This window comes from Haliotis rubra, unplaced genomic scaffold (assembly GCF_003918875.1).
Source record: "Haliotis rubra isolate DU_JTF1 unplaced genomic scaffold, ASM391887v1 Scf9, whole genome shotgun sequence".
Lineage (NCBI taxonomy): Eukaryota > Metazoa > Mollusca > Gastropoda > Lepetellida > Haliotidae > Haliotis > Haliotis rubra.
In genome coordinates this window covers 810,318-829,439 of record NW_025767634.1, presented here as the reverse complement: position 1 = coordinate 829,439, position 19,122 = coordinate 810,318, and the positions used below count along the sequence as shown (strand labels likewise).

The window sequence follows — 19,122 nt, the reverse complement described above, 5'->3', positions numbered from 1 at the left end:
TCACGATTCATTATTTTTTTGAATGTTTTTGGGCTCTAAAATGAACTTATCAAACCTCTTTATTAAAATGTTCAATATCATAAGGGACTCGCAAGGCTGATGACTTTGATGAAAACACGGGTAGATTTTTGGAGCCCCATTGCTGGAAAAATAAGAAGACATCAGAAGGGTTTTCAAAATATGATCTGGCAGCCATTTAAAGGTGAGAATCTTTGTAATTATGTTAGAATTTTATCATAGTTGTTATAGCATCTGTTTATCAAACACCTCTGAGTCACCTGTCACTGTCAAAATAACACTGTCATTCAACAGGATGTTGCCATGTATAAACATACACATTTCCAAGAAACAATGTACCTTGATGTTTTCTATGATCTATTATATTACATTTAACCAAAATGACTATACTTAACTGTATGAAAAGTTTCTTCTTAGAATAAGAACATTGTATCATGGTGCAGCAGATGATGAACACAAGCAGACGTCAAGTGACACATTGTTGTAAGGTGTAATATATAACCTTAAATTCACCACAAGGACCTGAAGAATATGTAGCCTAGTGGTTACTGTGCTGGCCTGTCGTTTTTCTCTATTATTAGACATGCAGGTTCGATTCCTGTATTTTTTTTATACAAAGTTTGGTCATCCAATTTACAATGTTTAGCTTAACTTGTTCACATCAAATCCAAATATTATAATTTTTTTTCATTAAGTTTGGTAATCTATGTTACACTGTTCAAACAAACTTTAATTAACATCATGTAAATCTTTTTTAAGCCTGAAGACACTGGCCTTTCAACACTGTCTTGTTGCCTTTGTTCCCACACCATAAAGAACATGGAGAAGGTAAGCATTGTTTCAAAATGTTATTGTGGTACCTTCTTTAAGTAAATATTTACAAATTGTCCATAGCTGTTAATCAGTGGTGTACTGATCAATCAAATAATTGGTTTATGGATATTTTGTGGGCTGCCAGTCAATTACCGATATCCAAAACACATAACCAATTAAAGCGTTCACTATTTCTTCTTAAAAATATGATTACAGAATCATTGACTATTGGTTTCAATTGTCATATTGAAACTGAGGATTGATTACCTGTGTTTTCATGTGCTCTGACAGTTGTTTTTATCTTATATCTATAATTGATCAAAAGGTGGCCTCCATAATTGATTATGCTGTTGGAGGTCAATTCCCTTCCATATATAACTATACTATTGACACATTTAGCATTAGAAAAATTAGGAAGCACCAATTTCTTGAACATTATGATAATCCTTCTATAATTTCAAATATTTGGTTTCAGATAAGAGAAATAGTCATGGATTGATTTCAGGAGTGTCATTTCATGAAGATGACAAATTAAAACTTGAGGTTGAAGGTAAGCATAATATGAGTTAAAAGATGTTTCTAAATATTTTTCAATTCAATTTTCTAATTTAATGTGACAGAAAATCAGAAAACCTGATGCCTCAGGGGTGATTAAATCTGCATAAACCTTCAAAGCTAGACTAATGACATTTGAAAAAAGTAATGTTACCCTTGAATAGATTATCACAGCTTTTTTAAACATAATTTTCTATTGATATGAAGTCATCTGTATTTCAGTTGAGAGAAGATCTGAGTCTGAGCCAAGACTGCCCAAGAGTGATATTGAGGTTTTGTGAAGATCATAAACAAGTACTTTAACAGCATGCTGAAGGGAAACTTCATACACCTTGTAAATGTTACAAATCTATTTAAATAACATTCAGATCTGGGTAATTCATGTATATTTCTACAAAGATTAATCATCCACAGACTTAAAATACCAATATGGTTAAAACTCATTTACTTTGACAAAGGAATTCAACCTGGGCAGATTATAATTGAAGAAAATGATTGACTAAACTGAGTAAACACAATTTCCTGATAGCTTTTAAGTTTTTAAACACACTGTACAACATCCATAATGGCATATCATTAACATTATATGCTGCTGATATAATAAATACCAAAATGTCCAATGATTTTGTGATTCTGCTCTTCCGACACAAAACTTGTGTTACTAACTTAAGTCCAAATAACATTTAGTTTTGTTTTGTTTTTCAGATTGAAGATGAATTTTTCACAATGTGTGTGGTGTAAAAAGTCTAATATCAAGCCACATTTGAGAAGAAAATTAACAGATGACACTTTCAGACAGCATTTAGAGAAAGAACTAAAACAGACAATTACTAAAGATTGTATTATATGTGAAAAATGTAGAACACATGTCAGGAGGAAGATAAAATCAACAGAACCGGAAAACTCTGATCAGTCATTCATATATCTGAGTCCTAAAAATATTGAACTAAATATATCATCAACTTCATCAACTCATCGAGTTTATGCGGTTTGTAAGAAAGTGAGTTCATCACGAAATCCATTTATTGTCATTCCGAATGATGCAAGAAATCAAGTTTTATCTTTCAAGGTGTCATTATTCCTGCTGGAAATCGATGTTGTGTAAAACATTTATCATGTAGACTTTTTACCAGGGAAGCACTCATTCAGATTGAAGGAAAGAAAGATTTAACATGTTTCAACAGAACAGAAATTATTAACCTCCTTGCTACTGCCAGAAGTACCCTCATCAGATATGGGACTTTGAATTTTGATGACCCTGCATTTCTTAGTGATGATGAATATTTTAAACTTACAGGCATCACAAGAGATCAATTTGATGATGTTGTGTCACATACAGTCTTTGCGTGGCTCAAGTGTTAGATCAGTCAGAACATGTGTTGCACTGATTCTTGTAAAACTCAGGACTGGACTGTCGAACAACCTTCTTGGTACCTTGTTTAAACTTACAAAGTCACAGGTACAGCTGAGCAATTCATTGTGCAAGGGAATGTCTCATGTTACATTTTGTACCCAATAATTTAGGATTTGGGCATATTCAACATGATGAGTTTGTGCAAAATCATACCACTCCAGTTGCCAAAAAACTTTTCACTAAAGACAAAGTCAATGTTGCTATTCTTGTCTTGGATGGGACATATATCTACATTCAGAAAGGGGCTGACCACCAATTTCAGAAGCTATCCTACAGCATGCATAAGCATAGACCTTTAGTTAAACCCATGATGGTAGTTGGCACCGATGGATATATTCTTAGTGTGCTTGGTCCATATGCAGCTGATGGGATGAATAATGATGCATCCATAACTAAACATATGCTTTCAACAAATTCTGATGATATTAACAATTGGTTGGAAGCAGATGATGTTTTCATTGTGGATAGAGGCTTTAGAGACTCAACAACCTTTCTTGAAAAACATGGTTTTCATGTAGAAATGCCAGCTTACCTGGAAAAGGGGAAAAGACAACATGAAGTAGAAGATGCTAGCGATATCAAGACTAATTACTAAAGTCGCGGTGGGTTGTTGAATCGTTACAGCGGAAGAATTAAGCAGTGGCGATTTTTGGATAAAGTTGTTTCAAATCATTATGTACCCCATATCGGGGATTTTGTGCGTATTATTGTTATAAGCTATGCAACAAGTACCGGCCAGCACTGGCATCTCATGATCCAGAAGATGAGAGAATTGCATCGTTGATGCTAGAGAGGAGTCGACAGGGCAACCCAGTCAAAGAACTGGTTGAAAAGAAAACCTTCTTAGAAGGAGGAATGTATACATTCCAATAACTGAAGCTGATGATGTAAGCTTTCCAGTGCTTTCACTGGATGAACTTAGGGATATAACAATGGGTGTTTATCAACTAAAGTTGGCACCAGCATATGTTGCAAATCATGTCGATAGTGACAATGCCTATCAGCTTTTCCTGTGTAAGGAAGTGGATGATTTAATCCAGTGAAAATCCAGTCTCGGCATGTCGGCTCACTCTTGCACACTTTGTGGGTTCAGTTCACTGAGGTTAAGGTGACAGGATGGTACTGCACTTGCAAAGTGGGTGCTAGAGTTGTTGGATGCTGTGCGCACATAGCAAGTGTCATTTGGTACCTTGGGTATGGCAGACACCAAGACAAGATGCCAGTTTCCAGCAACACTAGTGATCACGGCTCTTGAATGCTGCAGTTCTTGATAGTGATTCAGAAACTGAGATTGATGACTTTGTAGGTGAAGAGTAAAAGTGTATGTTTAATATCTTAGCAGTGAATGAGTTGTAATTAATTGCTTTGTTAAGATGTTTGAATCTGGACTTTTAACACTTACTTAGTGTAAAAAAAATCAAGCTGTGGCAAGAATGAAATTTCACCTCCAATGGGCCCCTTTGAGGTCAAGACTATTGATTTTTATTGCAACATGACTGGTAATTGTAATAACATGTTGTGAATGAGATGTTTACTGTATGCTAAAACTGGTTGTGAATACTGACATTTAACACTTACTTGGTGTTAAAATCAAGCTGTGCCAAGAATGTAATTTCACCTGAAATAGGCCACTTTGAGGTCAAGACTTGTGATTTTTAGTGCAACATGACTGGTTATTGTAACGACATGTTGTGAATGAGATGTTTACTGTATGCTAAAACTAGTTGTGAATACTGACATTTAACACTTACTTGGTGTTAAAATCAAGCTGCGCCAAGAATGTAATTTCACCTGAAATAGGCCCCTTTGAGGTCAAGACTTGTTATTTTTAGTGCAACATGACTGGTTATTGTAACGACATGTTGTGAATGAGATGTCTACTGTATGCTAAAACTAGTTGTGAATACTGACATTTAACACTTACTTGGTGTTAAAATCAAGCTGTGCCAAGAATGTAATTTCACCCGGAATAGGCCCCTTTGAGGTCAAAACTTGTGATTTTTTTAGTGCAACATGACTGGTTATGGTTGTAAATACTGACTTTTAACACTTACATGGTGTTAAAACATGTTGTGAATGTCAAGAGATGTGCAACATGACTGGTTATTGTACGACATTTTTTGAATGAGATGTTTACTGTATGCTAAAACTGGTTGTGAATACTGACATTTAACACTTACTTGGTGTTAAAATCAAGCTGTGCCAAGAATGTAATTTCACCTGAAATAGGCCCCTTTGAGGTCAAGACTTGTGATTTTAGTGCAACATGACTGGTTATTGTAATAACATGTTCTGAATGAGATGTTTACTGTATATTTGCTAAAACTAGTTGTAAATACTGACTTTTAACACTTTGTTAAAATCAAGCTATGCCCAAAATGTAATTAGACCCAAAAGCGGGCCCCTGTGATTTTAGTCTTGACGTAATTGGTTATCATTAGTACATGTTGCAAAATTGACCTATAGTTTATATTTGCAAAGAAAGTTGTGAATAATGAGTGTTTTGGTAAACAACTGGCATGTAATTGAATTACTGTCCACAATGTATTGCAACCCTAATTGGGCCCTTTTTAAGTTAAAACCTTGTGATTGATGTTGACATGTTTTTCATCATGAATACCTGTTGTAAAACTGATGTTATTTGTATGTAAATAAAATGGTAGTTGTAACTAAGTCATTATGGCACACTGATATTTCAGACTTCTTGTTATTCTTCATGGGAACTGATAAAACCCATTTTGGGCCCCTGTGCATCGAAATTACGCCTCAGATCATCTAAAAAATAGCATTTTTATGCAAAGCAATCTTGTCTCTAAACAAATAACATGTGTTCAGCCAATTCTGTTTGTGGGCCAAAAACCACCCTTATCATACCTTGTCCTTTGTGTTTCTTTTCCAACATTGATGCTGTTTGAAGCATGTGCCTGGAGTTCCATGATAGATTAAAGAGGTATAAATCCATTCTTAATCACTCTGAAAAATGGCAATTATTTTTCATTGATATATTGTAACAGTGTAATCAATGGTTTTAGAGGGTCTACATGTGTCTTGGAGGTCTTTTGTTTGAGCTGTTGCTATTCCAGTGACTGGCTTCGTCACGATATGGCTGAGATATTGCTGATGTGACGTTCAATATTAACTCACTCACTCATTCCAATGACTGGCAATGTCTTTGTAATGGGATGTAATCTTTCAAGTATTAACAAGCAAATTCACTTGAAAAAAGGCTTGTGTTTAATCCCTATGATATCTGAGATGAACCAATTTTTTTTAAAAATGCTTTGAGGCTTTTTTAATTTAAGGAATGATAAGAATCTTTGTAAATGGGCTTCCTCCTGCTTTCCATATTTTTTTAAACTGTTTTCCCAGATGTGAAAACCATGTACTGACACTTCGTCTCACATTACACACTCAGCCGCAGAAGGAACTGTGTTGAAACAGGAACATGTGTGGAAAGACATTCCAATTTCAGAGACTCTATGTGACCTTGACCTCAAATGACATCATTAATGTGCTTCTGAAAAAGAACTGGCCACATCTAAAATCTTGGGAAAGACATAGCTTATTGTCACATCTTAACTGGGTTGTGATTGACGGATAATTGCATGGTTTAACTGTGGTATGATTTACATGTTTTAACTAGATTGTGATTATCGTGTCATTACATGGTTTAAGTGTCATGTCATTACAAGAATATAGCTAGTGTCAGCTGTGACTGCTAAGGACTATCTTCATGAAAAGGACAGGGCATAATTACAAGGGATTAAATCTAAATTACATCATTTCAGGAAATATAGCCATATCTTTATTATAACTAGCATCATTAGGAGTTTTATGCTGACAAATGAGAATAGTGTAGACACTATGGCTCTCCAAGTGCCAAATGTGTTATCTAATGGATATTCAAACTGATAGTAACAAGCAATATCATCTTCTAAATGCGAAATTTTGGTTTCTTTTGTAATGAATGTCATAACTTTCCAAATTTAAATTATCAAAAATGTGGTGTAATATCTAAAACACAAAATGTTGATGTTTTCCGATATAAGTGAAATATATATTCATATCTGGTTAAATGTTTCAAGAGGCACAAGGACGACTATCGTCTGATGTGCTGCAATTTGCTCTGCAGAGATGCATCGTGTGTGATGATGTTTCTAAGGTCCTTGATGCACTTAAAACCTGCATCACTTCGGGCTGTGCTCACACAGTGAAGTATAAATTTTATGCTGTAATTAAAAAAGCAGCAGAATGCACCAACACCCTTTTTCGTTTCTTTGTCTGGACCGCCTCCGTGGTGTAGTGGTTAGAGCGTCAGCCCGGAGAGCGGAAGGTCGCAGGTTCGATCCCCGACCGCGTCATACCAAAAAACGTTAAAATATGGTACTTGTTGGTCCCTGCCTGGCGCTCGGCATTAATGGGTACAACAAGGACTGGTCGGCTCGGAGTCAGTATAATGTGTCTGAGAGGGGTATTCATGCTTCACTGCGGCATGGTATCTCAGTGGGCTAGCACTATAAAAACAGCTTAAGTCTGGGCTAGTACAAGCAGCTGCACCTACACATACACACGCATGCATGTCGTCATATGAGCGAAATATTCTCAAGCACGACGTTAAGACCAATTTCACCTCACCTCACCCGTTTCTTTGTCTTCCTTGTTTCAGTATTCAGACTCTTGATAAATCGACATTATTAAATAATCATCTCCTAGTTCATGAAGATTCAGTCATTTTCCCTTAGTAGCTTGGCGACAGAATGGGGGCGGAGTGGTAGCCTAGTGGTTAAAGTGTTCACTCGGCATGCTGAAGACCCGGGTTCGATTCCCCACATGGGTAGAATGTGTGAAGCCCATTTCATGTGTCCCTCACCGTGATATTGCAGGAATATTGCTAAAGGTGGCGTAAAAGTAATCTCACTCATAATTAAAACAGTTTTTAGTACACTAGAAAAGAATAACCACAGATGACACTGTCGTGATTTGAGTCAGTTGATATTAGGCATGGTACAAATTGATATTTTGTTTATAGGATGGGTTTGCATGTCCTCTTAGTATAACGAAAGAAGAAATGGCAAATGAGATTAAAAACAAATCAAGTTTTCAATTCTATTACAACTGTAGCATGGTAAAATATTATTTGTCTTCCAGAGTTAATTCCTCCAAGTATTTCCAATTTGTACACAGCCAAGTAGTGTTTTTGTTAAGGAAATAGCCATTTTGCTGATGGGGCACAAGGCAGAACGCTGTCAGTTTGACTTACCGATGTGTTGATTGATAATGTAGGAACTGCTTCATGCTGGTTTTAGTGCCTCCTTTCAATGTAGATCAGTAGCATTTGATGAATGTGGTCATCTGTATCATTAATTCATTATATTGCCAATGTACATCAAGTTGGTATGTGGACATTCCTCAACTCCTACCACTGAAAGGAAAACATCTACTCGTAAAATAGATTGTCCCTTTCAAGTTATTTGAAGTTCATGTCCTACAAAATGCTCTTAATATATGGGGGCGGTGGGGTAGCCTAGTGGTTAAAGCATTTGCTTGTTACGCCCAAGACCCGGGTTCGATTTCCCACATGAGTACAATGTGTGAAGCTCACTTCTGGTGTCCCCCGCCGTGATATTGCTGGAATATTGCTAAAAGCAGCGTAAAACTAAACTCACTCAACACTTGAAAAATGAATTTCAAAAGAAAATTGTATTACTCAAAAGATACTCTCACGGCATGACAGATTAGGTAAAGTAATATGCAGTTTCATGAGAATATCCTGCTTTAAAGTGTCAATGTTATCAGAGGTCAGCACATGATGCAAGGTTTTCCTGTTTGGCATGGTCTCATGTTGTATCTCTTCAAGGTTCATGAGAACAATTAGCAGATCAATCACAACAACAATATTTATGTCCAATATGATGTGTAGCGACATGTGAGCTAATTTATGAACATGAAACCTCTTCACACCTAGAAACATCATGCCCTAGCTGTGGCCAGAAATAACCTTGACCCTTGATTCTCATGACTGAAGAAGATGTGTCAGAAGGTGGATGAAAATCATGTGCGTGAACATGCTACACATTCATTTTATTCATACATGGAAATGTTGTAAATCTTGAAGAAATTGTCGACAATAGAAAGAAAATTTACACCTAAATGAATACTGGGTTAGCTCACTGTGTAATGTGGTAGCTTGTCACCATGGAGTTTTCATGGGTTCAGTCCTCAAAATGAGTTAAACTTTTCATATAGAAGGTTTGTTTCTGGTATAAACACTGAATCCAAACTCCAAAAATACAGATTTCTTCAGTATCTGAAAACCTTACATTCTCTTGGATCCTTTCTATTTTATATTTATATATGTATAAATCTTAAACTGTTTTAAATTAAGAGACTAATGGCTTGCCCACAAAATGTATAAAACGTTAAATTGCTGTTTCATTATTGTTTGGGGGATGAGGTGGGGGTTGATTTAGACAAGTCGTGAAAGACTTTAGCATAAAACTCTCACTCACTCATTTTATTTTGTGATTATGAAATATTTTCACTTTGTTGTGGTGTTGTGAGTTGATGATTGTAATTTTGAATCCAAGATTGACCAATCATCTGTCACCTCCGTACAGGTACTCGAGAATTTCAAGAAAGTTGTAGACTTTATGCTTTCCTACTACATGAGGGGCGGTGGGGTAGCCTAATGGTTAAAGTGTTGGCTCGTCACGCCGAAGACCCGGGTTCGAATCCCCACATGGGCACAATGTGTGAAGCCCATTTCTGGTGTCCCTCGCCGTGATGTTGCTGGAATATTGCTAAAAGCGTCGTAAAACCAAACTCGGTCAGTCAGTCAGTCCTACTACATGAATCTGCCTTATCATTAATGTAATGGAAAAGATTGAGTCGAGCCCACAGTAATTCAGGTCTTTGATGATCATCACTTTGTTGAAAACTCTGAACGCGGGTATGGTGCTGGGTTGGGATCGGTTAATCAGATCGGTTGGAACCAGAGGAGGCCTGGGTAACCATGGGACTACCAAAACTCCTGGTCAGACATGATACATTGTTTAATGATGATAGCAAAAATCTGTATGGTTACCCGGCTAGTTGCTAAAGTTTGCATTGCCTTTTCACTGTGCACTGGCATTCTTTGTGATTTTTACATGTTTGAGTTTGGATAAAGCTTCAAGCAGCTTCAGTGCATGGGTGATCTGTCTAGATCTGTTATATACATGTATGTCAATAGTTTTTGCCAGGGCATTGGTAAAACAATTCCCATTCATTTTGTCCGAACTCCAGAGACCTAAACAGGTAGTGTTGGGTAATAGGGGATCACGGTCAAAGCACAAAGCTATCTTAACGCTGAGGTGATCGTAACTCATGCTTAAACTTAGGCTTACGATCATCGTAGTGACAAGGTCGCTTTGTGAAATTGGCACCAGGTAAGTAGGTTGTAACTTTTGACTCATCCCAGCCCTATTAGAAACTAGTGCCACGCATGCAGTATTCAAAACCATGATCATGTGTTTCTGGCATGCTAACGTGTACTCAACAAATTGTGGTTCCTTAGACAGCTCGGTCCCCAGAAACAGTTCAAGCGACATACAGTGACAAGTATTCTATTTTCACACATAGCAGTGCATGTCTGCTACTTGTTGAAAACACTTTTGCCCATTCACCGTTCGGTTTAGTGATCATGCGACGTTGCATGTCATTGATTGAATGTATTATATGACCAGAGGTTAGAAACCATTAACCTGCCTGTAGGACCCTTCCACACTGTGTGACATTGTCAGAGTATTAACATTACAGCACTTAAGTGATTGGCATTAGCTGGCAATGTAAACAGCTTTCATCATGTACTGCAGGACTGGTGTTATTTACAGACAACATTGTAATCAATACCATTCTTAGAGGTAAAACATTCTGTTATCAAACATATTGATTGCATTAAGGAAAGGTAATTTGCTGGGCTATGTTGCTAATGGTGTGCTATCTGTTTGTGCAGAAAGTAATTTCAGCAATGATTTCCTGTTGTAGTGAATTACTGGTAATTTGGTCTTTTTTCAGACTTCGATTAGTTGTATAAGGAAATGTTATGTTGATAATTCTACAGCCATATTAAGTAGTTAAGACATGTTTTTCAGAATTTTATTTGTATGACAGCTGAATATCATTGTAACATGCTATTCAGTATGTGTAGCAGGAAATAGAATCAAAGATCCAGAATTTCAGATGAACATAATTTGACATGCTGTAATTTGTGACTGCAGTAATCAAACAGGTAGTCTAGTGTAGTCTAGTGGTTAAAGCGTTGGCTCGTCACGGCGAAGACCCGGGTTCGAATCCCCACATGGGTACAATAAGTGAAGCCCATTTCTGGTGTCCCCCGCCGTGATATTGCTGGAATATTGCTAAAAGCGGCGTAAAACCAAACTCAGTCAGTCAACAGAAGATCTTATACATCTTGTGGATGTTTGACACCCTGTCAGTGGCACCCTTGAGTGACAGAAGAGTTTCTTTGGCTGTAGTTTTGCTTCTATACCGAGCATAACTAAAACTGCACTTAGCGTGCTGCATAACAAGTTCTCAGTAAAGCCAACATCTTTAGTTTTAATTGAGGATCGCTCAGTGTTTGCCTGATTTGTTAATTTTGACATGGAGTCTAAGTTATGTATTGAAATATAAGATCAGAATTTAATAACATAGAAGGGCTGGAAGTCCAACAGGTAAAGTTCCTAGTCTTTTACACCTTTCAGAGGTCAATCATATAACTTGAAAACAGTATACAAATCTATACTGAAATGTCACTATTGTGAAAATAAAAAGTTGATCATCCATAAACTTTTGTCATCTCTATACCACCAACTTGTAGAATGCCACTCAAAAATGCCATTTATTGAACTTAAAGTACTTTTTCCTGTGACAGTCGTTAAGTTTGATCATTGGGAGAAGGTACTCTTTCCAACATGACACCAGTGTTCTTCTGATCTAGTGGTATGTGATAATAAATTACCTAGGCAACATGCCAAGGTGACACCAGTGTTCATCAAGTCATGAGTGGTATTTGGTAATGAATTGCCAAGGTACATAATCCTCATGCATCATTATCAGGTATATCACCATCATAACAATGGACATTAACGTGATTGATATGTCTTATGAAATATGTGATAATTGGAAATATACACTGATGTGTCATAGGGAGTATGTGATAATGTGAAATAAACACCTCATGCCTTCATAACAACCACAGTTGTTACAGCACAGATGATTAATTGACAGTGCATACATGTGACATCGGACCCTTGATTTACAATCTATACAATCTATAGCATTTGTCATGATAGTAGATTTCGTAAAACCTCAGTGATTGTCATTGTGATCTGACTCGCCACATTTTTAAAAATTGGTGCGAGAGGTGTCAAATGATACGTACATGTAGATTAAAAACACCATATGTTTTATGTTCTGTGTTAAAATGCTATTGATACATAGGTGGTATTATAGTGTCTCATAGAAACAATAAATGTTTCCACTTTGCATGTTTTTGCATGGTTTGGTTTGTTGTTTTACACCGCACTCAGCAATATTCCAGCTATATGGCGGTGGTCTGTAAATAATTGAGTCTGGACCAGACAATCAAGTGATCAACAGCATGAACATCAACTACGCAACTGGGATATTGATGACATGTGTCAACCAAGTCAGTGAGCCTGACCACCAGATCCTGTTAGTCGCCTCTTACAACAAGCATGGGTTACTGAAGGCCAATTCTAACCTGCATCTTCAAGGCTTTTCTGCATGTAGAACTGACAAGTGGTAACACAGAAAAACAGCTCCCACTTCATATACCTTTAATGTGGCAGTTGTGTAATCACATTTGCTGATATAAGAACATATTCATAAAGACAATATATTCAATTCTTGGAACATATAGTTATTCTCTGAGGGAATTTAAAAGCAACATATATTTCCTGTACTCTATGCTTGTCAAAAGGGCTGAAAATACAGTACTCAGTCTCTGTTACTGATTGCATTACATTAAACAACAGCTGGGATTACTGCTCAGGCTATCGACCAATGTTTTGCCTGGCCAAAGCCATCTTTGAGATGAGCATATGATTACTGACAGGATCAACTAGATAAAGTCACCTTCGCTGCACCATTTGATAACCAGTATTTACAGGCTAACATAGTTACCATTGTGTGTATGGTGTAGGTGTGTGTGACAGTCTGGCTATGTGACCTGGTTGGTTGCTTGTCATTATACCATGGTGGGTTGTTGCTCCCGCTATCAAACATTGGTTTGGCTTGTCCAGACTCTGTCTTCTTATATTGTGTGACAGTGCTTCAATGTTGCTACTGTGGCATAAATATTCATGATTTATCATCCACAATCTCACAGGACAGGTTTATATTGTCACTGAGGGAAAATATGTCATTTTTCATGTTTTTTTGTCATTGGCAGATCAATGTAATGGGCAATTGAGATTTATACAGCTACTTAAAGTATCACAACCCATTTGCTATATTTATGTTAGGGGCCACTTGATCTTAGCTGTCAAAATATGCAGTGACAAGTCAGCACAGCTTTCACTCTGTAATAAGTTTATTTTACACATACATGTATGAACAGTTGATAACATTGTGTATACACTTTATAACAATGCATATACCTGTGTATACACTAATAACATTGCATATACCTGTGTACATAATTTATAACATTGCATACACATATTAATACACTTTATGACATTGCAGGTACATGTGTATAGACTCTTTAACAAAGCGTATAGGTGTGTATAAACAATATAACATTGCATGTACATGTGTATACACTTTTACACAGTTTATATCATTGTACATACTTGCATGTACATTTTTGTCATAGCAGTTACTTGTATGGACAGCTTTTAATCATTGCATACGCTTGTTAATGTACCCATTTCGGGTGTCCCCCGCCGTGATGTTGCTGGAATATTGCTAAAAGCGGCGTAAAACCAAACTCAGTCAGTCAGTCAGTGTTAATGTACAGTTTATTTATTAGGAGAAAGCATGTACTTGTATGTACATATTTCAATGTCAACAAACCCAGATGAATCATTCATTGTTACTGACAATCGATGAGAAAACACCCCCATCATTTTCACATGGTTACAATGTACAATTGTACCTAGCTGTCAGCATGTCATCAACACTTCTTCATGTAGATAGATTTACACATACCTGCATGCCTCATATACTTGTCATGGTCCACAGAAACATAAACAAGCACCTGCTCATTGCATGACCTGATGTAACATTACCTTAATGATTGACACATGGGATGTAAATCAACTATTTACTTAGGTAATGGATGCAGCAACACAAAGCCCTGTTTCTGGTGGTGTGTAATTAATCTCATACACATGTTTATACTTACACAATGTTAATCAAGATTACCTTTCTTTGTGTATTTGCTACTTAGCAGGAGCTTCTCAGGTCTTGTTAGGTGATAAGTTAATCATCTCAGGTGTTAATCCAGGATAAACACAGATTATATAATGTATGTCTAAGTCAATATCAACAAGTGTATGAGCAGGTGATTATTAAGAGGCTTTGTGTCAGATCCTGCTTGTGTGATGTAAGAGTGGTAGTGCAGAAGTTGTATCAGCTGATGTGGTAATGTTATGAATAGACTAGCATGTTGGGGTTCCACCGAACTGGAAGCATTAGAACCCATGTACATTATTGGAGTTAAGGAAAAGTGGCAGACCAGAAGCAGTACTAAAATGGTCCGATTATATTTTTTTATCTTTACTTAGTCAGTTATCAGTTGTCTTTTGTATTCTTTCAGCTTTGGGATGAACATTGTTTCTAACATTAACCCTCATCAAATATTCATTAGTACCTGTTAGGTTTTATTAGGCCATAACAATTTCTTGTTTTATGGATCCACCGGTCATATTGTTTCAAGAATATGAAGAAGAAAAATAAATAAATAATAATGCATTTAATAAATTGTCAAAAGTAAAATACTTGTAGTAGGGATATTACGTTGACTGATGATTTTTTTTCTCTCTCCTGCCTTTAGGTTTACTGAGGACAAAAATCCGTAAACAAGAAATACAATTTATCTGGCCTTACAGAAGAATTATGTTCATATGTTCTAGGTTATAACATCACATCTATATCAGTTGGGCTATAACAATTTCTTATTCATAATTCAAAATGTGAAACCAAAACAGCTATCAGTATTTATAGTGATAGACTACTTTCCTATGTAAACTGCAATGCTCTTCACAAATTCAGGAGCTGTACCAAACTCTCGGAAATAAAATCCTCCTTCTCTTGTCGTCTTATCACTTAATGGCCAACGTTAGACTTTCAAGTTCAGTCCTTCCACATTATCTGAACGTAAATGTCTTATCATAAGCCTTAAACATTTATGATTTAAAATGTCATATTTGCAAAATTGTTATATGACCTTTGGTGTTGGGAGGTGGTATGTCTCAGTGGATAAAGTTGTTGCAGTAAACTGAGTGTCAGGAATGGCATATTCAGATATAATGATGTGAATTTACGAAAATGGTTGTGAAGTAGGTTAAACAGTGTTAAAACTTAATGGATGTCTTGTGACCCCATGGGTCTTGAGGTTAGCTGAATACGATACTACTGAGGTGAAGAACCATATGGTCCCTTACTTATTTGTAGCAGTACATATACTAATTTCACGATTTCGCTATGTCCTGTGCTGCCTGTTTTGTCAGATTATTTACACAGATTTTCTTCTGACATTGATGATTTATGTTTACAGAAAATTAAACCTTGCATCCCAAATCTGCAGATAATAAATCGGGACACAGATGATGTTGCGAGCCATGAAATATTTACTTTATTGTCAGTCACACTGGGACCTGATCATTTTCTTCGGATACTCACTGTACTTTTTCCTTCTTGGGTCCAGTCTGTTAGGTTATCTACATTATTGAGCAGTGCTATGTAAAACAGTTCTACTTCTATGCTATTCAGGTGCCTTCTAATTTGGTATTTAAAGTTCATGTGCTGAATCCCCACATGGGTAAAGTGTGGAGCCCAATTGATGTTGCTGGAATAGCTAAAACGAAAGCCAAACTCAGTCAGACTAAGGATTTGTTCATGTGCTCATTACAAGCTAACAACAGTGATACAGGTCTCATTTACAATAAGCAATATGTTGCACTTATCCACATTATACACTGCAGCAGAGTTCATGTATATGATTCCTGCATTGGATCAGTAAATAAGATCCCTAAAGACATACTCTAGTAACATTAACTGTAATTGATCCATGAGTTGTAACTCACAGTCTCATAATACTACTTGGTTGTTTATATTTATAATGAGTACTACTACACAAGAAACTCTAACTGAATGGATAATGGTGATTTGTTAAGTGTATTTTACCCTTTTTTCTACTGAATCTATAGCAGTCAAGATTAATCACTGAAACTAGCTGAAATGCCACCAAATAATGGTGTAATTATCTACTTTGGAACTATTCCTGTATAGCCCACAACTCTTTACTGTACAATCACATTTTGAAATGATTTAACAATGTTGTTATTCCCACTTTCCACCAACTAACACATGGTGATCTGACATTTACAATGGTTTCATGCGCAGTATGCTCATTTCTAATCCTGTACAAATCATATCGTAATTGTCATGTGTGATTTGTTGTTGATGGATTCTAATTAATGTGTATGCCCTTGACATTTACTGGCTGCTTCACATTACAATGGCTGCCATAATGACGTCCACATTAGAGGCTCAACATGCCTGACAGGGGTGGAAATAACCCATTGCCCGACGCCCGAGTCCAGTGTTTTTTCTGTCGGGCAAGCAAATTTGTATATCACACTGTACCGGTGTCCAGTTGACTTTCCAATGTTAATTATGTTCTTTATGTAAAAATCAACAAGAAAACAGCTGGTATAGTGGAAAAATTATCAGGGCAAGTGATTTTACATGTGCCACTGTACCGGAGTACACTAGCAATTTTGAGTTATTTCCACCCCTGCCTGATCTGTTTGAATTTTGGTGCATTGTTATTTGTGGAAGCAATAGGAGTGATGTATGTCTTTATGATGTTGGGCAGTGGGGTAGTCTAGTGGTTAAAGCGTTGGCCGTCACGCCTAAGACCCGGGTTCGAATCCCCACATGGGTACAATAAGTGAAGCCCATTTCTGGTGTCCCCCACCATGATATTGCTGGAATATTGCTAAAAGCGGCGTAAAACCAAACTCAGTCAGTCAGTATGATGTTGAAATGATGAACAATTACATACATACAAAGCATACATGTGTCTGTAGCAATGATTTCAGGGAAAACCGGTGCCTTGAGCATGTACTAGTTGCGTGGATATGTGTGCTATATAAATATCCCATAATAATAATGATAATAATGATTTTACACCTACATATCAAGTAAGATAATTTGACACTTATGAAGCATACATGCATCTGTAATATGGATTTCACACCACCATAAAAAGTTGGATAATTGGACATTTATGAAGCATACATATGTCTGAAATAATGATTTCACACCCCATTTATATTACAAGCACCATATATCAGACTATGAGAAAATGCTCATTCGGACAGCTCATATGACATAAAATCATGTTAGCCAACTTATGACCTGTTTGTCTGGCATCAATCATCAGTTGTATTTTGTAAACATCTTCTCTTCAGAAACTTCACACAACGGTATTTGTTCCCAACAGTGATGACATCCCATGTTAGTACTGACTGACTGACTGAGTTTGGTTTTACGCCACTTTTAGCAATATTCCAGCAATATCATGGCGGGGGGACACCAGAAATGGGCTCACTCATTGTACCCATGTGGGGATTCGAACCCGGGTCTTCGGCGTGACGAGCCAACGCTTTAACCACTAGACTACCCCACCCATGTTAGTAACAAAGTTCAATATGTTTTCAATATGACCACCATGGCAGCTATGATACATCCTATTTATGTCCATTACTCAACTTTTTAAATTAAATTGAAATTATATTTGGTTCAAGTGTAGTAAGTAGTGGCATGCTAAATGTTTTTTTTATTTTAAGTTTTTGCACTTCGAGCAGGCTTCTAAATTCGTACTATTTCTTTGCACCATAAATATAATTCAGTAAGGCATAATTAGAAATCATATCAAGCAAATATGTACCAACATTTACATAGATCATACCACTGACAAGTTCGTGGGCAGCAACAGAACAATTTAGTGGACATCCACTTTAATTTCAATGCCAAAGTCAGTCAAAATGAATTTTCTCTTTAACCCAACCCATATTGTTTATAAAGATATTAACAAAGGCCTCTCTCTGGAGATGGAATGATTGATGCCTTTAGTATCTAGACCAATAAGAAGAGTGCATGATCAGCACATTTAGTTTGATTCTTCTATTCCAGGTGGATATGCCAGTGTTCTTCTACATCGACCCTGAGTACGCAGAAGATGCCAAACTGCAGACCATAGACACCATCACATTATCCTACACCTTCTTCGAGGCCAAGGAGGGGCTGCAGCTTCCTCTACCAGGATATGCTACATCATAGGTAGGTGTGGTGTTTCCTTGAGGTAGTCATCAAGCACTACTGAAAAGCTTCCAGACACGACAAATCTATTCAACATCACACAAGCATTGCATAAAAGTGCATTCAGCAATAATACAAGTCTATTTGACAAGTCTGTTCAACAAAAACTCTAAGCGTATTTAAGAATAATACAAGTACATTCAACATAACATAAAAGAAATCAACAGGAATTTATCATTATATCAGGACAAGATATACCTTTTTCAAGTATTGAACTGATCATTCAGCTGTTATCACTGATGTCGTCATGCAAATTATTATTATTTTGTTTATTCAAAAGATTAGTCTTTTTCAAAGTTTCATCTTGGACTTTTCTTTTTCATTTCAGATGAAGTTACACATGACATGAACCATTGTGTCATGGATTCTCAAGCCATTAAATAAGTTTCCAGACTATTTCCAGCCACCCACCATTAACTTTGATTTGTCAAATGCACATTCTTCCTTGATAAATCAGTATAATTAATTATAAAATAAACATAAACATTCATATATCAATGTCAGACAAAGAAATCTTAGAAATATGACACACAACACAGATCCGGGAAGTAGAGATGACCTGAGGATATGTTAGATGATACTAGTTGTTTGAAAAGTATCTTTATGTACATATTAAATATATGACAAATAGACTGTATGTTTGTTGATTGTGATGTGAGAGTAAGATCAATATTGGGAGAAATAAAAGTACCTGTTTAGCTACA

At 36.5% G+C, this 19,122-nt stretch overlaps 1 protein-coding gene and 1 long non-coding RNA gene across 4 annotated transcripts in view; both read left to right on the top strand.

Annotated features, from left to right (window-relative positions):
• LOC124263863 (cytochrome c oxidase assembly protein COX11, mitochondrial-like) overlaps positions 1–19,122 on the top strand; it is a 152,978-nt gene extending 133,856 nt beyond the window's left edge. For both annotated transcript variants that reach the window (XM_046698584.1, XM_046698585.1), the window contains exons 6-7: positions 18,233–18,379; positions 18,747–19,122. In XM_046698584.1, coding sequence (XP_046554540.1) covers positions 18,233–18,379 — 147 coding nt within the window. In that variant the 3' untranslated portion in view covers positions 18,747–19,122. The remainder of the gene's footprint in view (positions 1–18,232; positions 18,380–18,746) is intronic.
• Positions 96–2,454, top strand: LOC124263866. 2 transcript variants are annotated; one of them, XR_006894978.1, is made up of 5 exons: positions 96–202; positions 778–846; positions 1,307–1,381; positions 1,609–1,720; positions 2,092–2,454. It is a non-coding gene; the product is annotated as an uncharacterized LOC124263866 (long non-coding RNA). The 2 variants fall into 2 exon arrangements; XR_006894977.1 differs by having other exon boundaries at positions 1,609–2,454.